Source organism: Fragaria vesca, linkage group LG6, assembly GCF_000184155.1.
Source record: "Fragaria vesca subsp. vesca linkage group LG6, FraVesHawaii_1.0, whole genome shotgun sequence".
Lineage (NCBI taxonomy): Eukaryota > Viridiplantae > Streptophyta > Magnoliopsida > Rosales > Rosaceae > Fragaria > Fragaria vesca.
In genome coordinates, this window is record NC_020496.1 from 19,010,839 (window position 1) to 19,016,447 (window position 5,609).

The 5,609-nt window shown below is 38.8% G+C and overlaps 2 protein-coding genes and 1 pseudogene across 4 annotated transcripts in view; 1 reads left to right on the plus strand and 2 right to left on the minus strand.

Annotated features, from left to right (window-relative positions):
• LOC101311394 overlaps positions 1 to 1,939 on the minus strand; it is a 5,340-nt gene extending 3,401 nt beyond the window's left edge. Inside the window, exons 1-6 of one of the 2 annotated variants that reach the window (XM_004303303.1) lie at positions 1,804 to 1,939; positions 1,530 to 1,711; positions 1,383 to 1,433; positions 1,075 to 1,126; positions 942 to 1,000; positions 776 to 821 (exon numbers count right to left, since the gene is read on the minus strand). In XM_004303303.1, the coding sequence (XP_004303351.1) occupies positions 776 to 821; positions 942 to 1,000; positions 1,075 to 1,126; positions 1,383 to 1,433; positions 1,530 to 1,655 (334 nt within the window). In that variant the 5' untranslated portion in view covers positions 1,656 to 1,711; positions 1,804 to 1,939. The remainder of the gene's footprint in view (positions 1 to 775; positions 822 to 941; positions 1,001 to 1,074; positions 1,127 to 1,382; positions 1,434 to 1,529; positions 1,712 to 1,803) is intronic. The other variant, XM_004303304.1, reaches the window with a different exon arrangement.
• Positions 1,940 to 2,989: 1,050 nt separating this feature from the next.
• LOC101309279 (F-box protein At5g65850-like) lies at positions 2,990 to 3,673 on the plus strand. Its single transcript, XM_004305489.1, has one exon. The coding sequence runs from the start codon at positions 2,990 to 2,992 to the stop codon at positions 3,671 to 3,673; it is 684 nt and encodes a 227-aa protein (XP_004305537.1).
• A 658-nt stretch (positions 3,674 to 4,331) lies between these two features.
• On the minus strand, positions 4,332 to 5,033 carry LOC101309572 (annotated as a pseudogene). Its single transcript, XR_185112.1, has one exon. The product of XR_185112.1 is annotated as a disease resistance response protein 206-like (transcript).
• Between the last annotated feature and the right edge of the window lie 576 nt (positions 5,034 to 5,609).

The window sequence follows — 5,609 nt, forward strand, 5'->3', positions numbered from 1 at the left end:
CGGCGAGATCACCCAAAACTTCAAACAAAGTCGATCTCGCCGGAAACTGAAAAAAAGGGACTCGCCGGGGAGGGAAAGTGGTCGGGGACACTGCTGGAGTGTTCTGGGGTGGAGGCATGTCGTCGCCGACGCCGGAGGGTGGAGAACGGACGGACGTCCGCTCCACATCCAGCCTATATATATATATATATATATATGCCTAAGTAACAATGAAACTAAGATTGAATTCATGGAATTCAGAGTCTTTATTATGCATCACTACTGCTTAAACTTCAATTATAGCAGAAGGTAAATGGCTAAATGCTGACACAACTAATAGTCGCAAAATGGAAAGGATATTCTGATGGTGCACAGTAAAATATACCATTGCATCCATATAATGTCAAGCAAACAGCCATGCATCCACCACAAATTATATCATCATAGATTCACTGAATAACTTCATATATAGGGATAACTAAATCCTTTTGTTCCTTTTATTTCAAGATGTCTAAATTAAGATATGACTCATAAGAGTTCGCAAACTGCACTGAACCGAAAGAGATTGAAACGATATTCAAATCAGATATCGAGGAAAACATATTAAGTCAAGAATCTCCTCTAGATTGTTGTAGTAACCAGTGCACGGTTGCTAAACGAGGTAACCATTTGACTATGAAAAAGAAAAAGCAATAGCAAAGGAAAATGTGAAGAGCATTTAAACAAGAAAACCCTTTAAACAATCCAAAACTAATTCACAGTACTTTAACCCATGGAGAAAGGCCAAGGTTCATACCTCCAAATGCAGCACTGGCACCCGAAAAGAGTAGCAGTGGAGGAAGCTGCAATTAAAGATAAAACATTAAAAAATGAAAATCTGTGACTTAAGACTTGTTAACATATTAATGTAACACTGTTAGGGAAACTGGAATGACAGAAGTAAAGAAGCATATGAGATCTACCCCAACTAAGAAAGGAAGCCACTTTGGGCCTTTTAAGCGATTCTGAAGGTACGGGATCCCTGCAATCAAGTAACAATTAGACAGTTGCAAATACAACCACATAGCTTTTGAAGACAAAGGAGAAAATCTGTACCTGTATTGAAGCCATGGATTGCACTAAGCATTCCACCAATACCCGAGCCAGCCTACTCAAACAGTAAGAGTATTAGAAAATGTTCAATTATCAGCAGAACAAGATGCTACATAACCAAGTTTTCGTATGATGGTCACAACTCATAAACAATATGCTCAAACACAGTTGTCCATACTTCACATATAAACTAGAAACCCCAAAACACAACTGATTTCGGTTCTACTTCTATAGTTCTATATGATGAGTGGGCTATTCTTAGAGCGTATAAGCCAAAGTGTTGATGCATTTGGTATGAAGAAAGAACTTACAACAGCAGTGGCGTCATGAAGAACGGGAGTGATAGTCCATTCACCCTTTCCCTGGAGAGATTAACAAAACACAAATAGTCAGTTTCGAACAATATAGTCGGAGGATCAAATAATCAAACAAGTAATCAGGGGGTTGTGGGAGGTTACTGAATCATGGTCAAGGAGAGAGAGACAACGCGGGCAGCGAGGGGTGCCGAGGCCTGGCTTCATGGTAGGATCATGATGCAGATTCCCACTCCTCAGCTTCTGTTCGTACACCTCTCTCGTCCCCATCAACAAACTCACACTGCTTATCAATTTCAACAAGAAACCCAAAACCCCAAGGGAACCTTGAATAGCTCCAAAAATCAAAGACGAAACTGGAAAACTAGTACTACTCAAAAACCCAATACCGAATGGACAACGAAGGAACACAATTTACCTCAAACGATCAAAATTGCACAAACTAGGCTTGAATTCGAATGAGGATCTTTTCTCCAGAAGCCACGTCTCAGGAAATGACTTGATCGACCGGTATTGGGCTTAGTGCCTGTCCATTAGGAAGTCGGCTTTGTGGGCTTCTTTGGAAAAATTTGGTTTCCTTTCATTTCCTTTCCGTGAACCAAATAAGTGTTAAAGTCAAATACAAATGCCTCGAGAGCATTCTGAGGCTAATAAATTAGCCGCTAATTTATCGAATATAAGACAGCTCTACATGCTTAGCCCTTATGTAAAAAACTGTGTTTTACTAGCTTATGGCTTCTTTTCAATGATATAAGCCACATTACTTTTCAAAGTGGCAACATCTTGGGAAGCCTTGCACACATATGTAATTCTCAAGTACGTACGTATATATTGATTTCTCTGCTTGGTTTCTATGTATCTTTCTGACTCTCGATCAGTTTGCTGTGATGATCGAGTACGTACGTATGATCTTCTTCGTTTATTGCTTTGCTATGCATAGAAACAATTACTTTGTGATTCCTAGCTATCTGCAGCTTTCTATGTCTTCACCGATTGCCAAAACGAACTCGTAACCTCCAGCTTTCTACCTAAATTCATATTGAAAGAAACTAACGAGAAAGAATAGATAAACCATTATCCCAGCTGATGGATGTTGTATTAATTTTTTCTTAATCTGTTTTTACTTAAGCTAGGGTTTTAGGCTAGGTTATATTTCACAAAGTTTTTGACATTATTTGTAACTCAACTAGCAATACCCTTGATTTTACAATCGAGATTTGTTCTAATTCAAGAGATTTATGTATTGTGTTTGTATTGATGGAAAGATTTCAATGTCATTGATAGGGAAAAGATTTAAAACAAGACTAAAAATACATAGTAGAATTTCCCACACACACACACATATAACTGTAGTGAAATCTATAATACACACACACACACTGTTATTTACACTAAATTTTTATGATTAAAACTAACTTTCTGTCACACGCACACAGCAGATGATGTCTTGCAACCAGATAAATACAAGAAGATTAGCATCAGTTCCCTTTGATTCCATTGTCGAGATTTTGAGTTGGCTGCCAGTCGAGTCTTTGCTAAGGTTCAAGTGCGTTTGCAAGCAATGGTGTTCCTTGATTCAAGATTACAATTTCATTCTCAGAAATATGGATCGGACTAGTACAATGCTGCTTGTTTATCCTTGCACATCCCATGATGACAATTTTGAGTTTGTTTCAAGTTGTGCAGGCTTGTGTATGGAGAAGAGTACTGCTAGTAATTCGACAATTTTTCTTATCAGAAACCCTGCGACTCACCAAGTGCTTTACTTGCCCGATCCACCTCCATATACTGCATCAGTAGACTTCGCCTTTAACTTATCTACTGGTGAGTGTAAAGTTATATGTTTTTATTGCGAAAAGCCTTTTATAAATGTCGATGCTGCATTTGGATTTAAAGTTATAACCATTGGAAAAGATGAGCAATGGAGATCCTTAGAGCTCCCCGACGGAAATAAGCTTCGTAAAAAGGCGGTGTTTAGAGGATATTATACCAGAGTAAATGAGGTTGAAGGAAATTGTCATCTGGTCCAAATTATTAGGTTTACTGATGAAGAAGAAGACATGTACCGAGAAGTTCAAACTCTAGATATATGGAGTGAGCATTTTACAACGAATACTCTGCCAGAGGGAGTTTCCCTAAACTGGAAAGAAGTTCATGTTGTTCGCTGGAATAACTGCTTATCAGTCGGTTATACGAAAGAGGAATCCCTTGACCTCTGGGTGTTACAAGATTATAAGGAGCAAAAATGGAGTCCAAACAAGATCATCATTCCCGTGAAAGGGCCATAAAAGAATGATGGTCGTCCAATGTTTGCCAAGGACATAGCAGAAATTTTTTCTACCGAATTTGATTTGCATCTCAATGACGAAGGGGAATACAGACTTTCACAGGTCATGAAAGAGGAGATTTGTACAGAGACTGGGGAGATAATACATAAGCCAAGCCTGATAAGTTTTAAGGGTATAATGATGGCAGTAAATGGTTATCACCCATTCACCCTAAGAATGAAGGAAAATAGAGCAGTTCAAATACATGGCTACGATGTAGCTGTTTGTCTACAAAATCACATTTCTTTGTTCATCTAGTTTCTTCTTTCTTCTTTTTTCTTTTTTTGTGAACGGTGAACATATATGATCGATCTTCATGTTCATCTTGTAGAACCTAGTTATAAGCTAGTTTTAGTTCTCAATCCGTTAAGCTTATACACTTTCTGTCCTACATTATTGTATATACGTGCCATCTTTAAATTACATCCATATATACAGGCCCTGCATATTATGAACCAAATTAAGGTTCTCCGGCCACCTACCACACTTTCTTTTCTATCAACCACCGACCACACTTTATTAACTACAAATGAGACATGAGCTTGATATTCTTGTCCAGAGAGGAACGAAAAAACAGATTAATTAAGCTGCAAGAACAATTAGATTATCAATAATGGAACACAAACACATTATATTCAACAACAGCAAATGAGACATGAGCTTAATATTTTTGTCCAGAGAGGAAAAAAAAACAAACAGACTGATTAAGCTGCAAGAACAATTAGATCAATAATGCAGTACAAACACATTGTATTCAACAACAGCATCTCCGGTTGTGGCATTGAACGTGAGAGTCTTGGCCTGAACATAACCCCGAGCAAACCGAAAAAGTCCACTTCCACCGATTATAGGCATCTCTCTTACAGCTTCAACCACAGCGTTTCGTCCCAAAACAGTAAGACTGCTACCATTAAACTTGCCTTCCGTGAAAGCCAAGTTCATGGACATCAACAAAGCATCTTCACTTTGTGAGGCAGATGCATAAAACCCTTGTGCTCTTCCCACAAGTTTGGAGCTCCTTTTGGGACAAGGCATCATCGATCATAGCTACAGAGCCAAACAGCGTTGGAGATTTGTAAGATGTGGGTGGTCGGACAACCCAGATGGCAGTTGGGTTGGGGCGGCTGGCGATGTCATGGAAGTAGAAGTGGAGGTGGCTTAGCTTCTCTTGTTTGATCCCGAGTGACAATGGAGATGAGTTTTCAGAGAAGATCGAGGATTTTGCAGTGGCATGGAATCCATGGGTTGTGAAGAAGAGAATGGTGAGGGAAATGAGGAAAGTAGAATGGAGTGCTGGGAGCCTTTTAGAACTTTCGGTCATGGTGTGAGAAATGAAGTAGGTTTGTTTAGTGTTGGCATAATATATATACCAAAAGGAGGGCGTGAACTGTGAAGTAAAGCGGAAGGAAGCTGGTGGATTGCATCGTCATCGTGACATAATGGTTGCCACAGGTCCGGTTGGTTCTTTTTCAGTGAAAAATTTACTATAGATGGCACAGCCTTTCTTTTTCATCTTCAAGCAAGTGTCTCCCCATCTACACTTTACACCGGAGTGGGAGTAAAAATCTTCATGGTTATATGTCTTCGAGACTTTATCAAACGAACATGGATTGGACTCGGATCCTCTACTAATATTGTCTCATAAAGTAATCTCAGCCACCCATTATTAATGAATGGCTACGATGTTCTTAGTTTTATTTTTTTGAAATATCTCATTTATCCGTCTTTTTTCTAAATTCTCGTCGAGACCTTTTTGGATGAGGAATAACTGCAAAGTGGACTCGAATCCTCTCCTAATAATTCTCTGCTAATATTGCCTCTTAAAGCAATCTCAACCACCCATTATTAATGAATGGTTAGGATGTTCTTAGTTTTGTTTTTTTTAAATATCTCATTT

What these genes read in the sequence shown, in the direction of transcription:
- LOC101309279 (XM_004305489.1), top strand. Translation starts at nt 2,990, where the DNA reads ATGGATCGGACTAGTACAATGCTGCTTGTTTATCCTTGCACATCCCAT.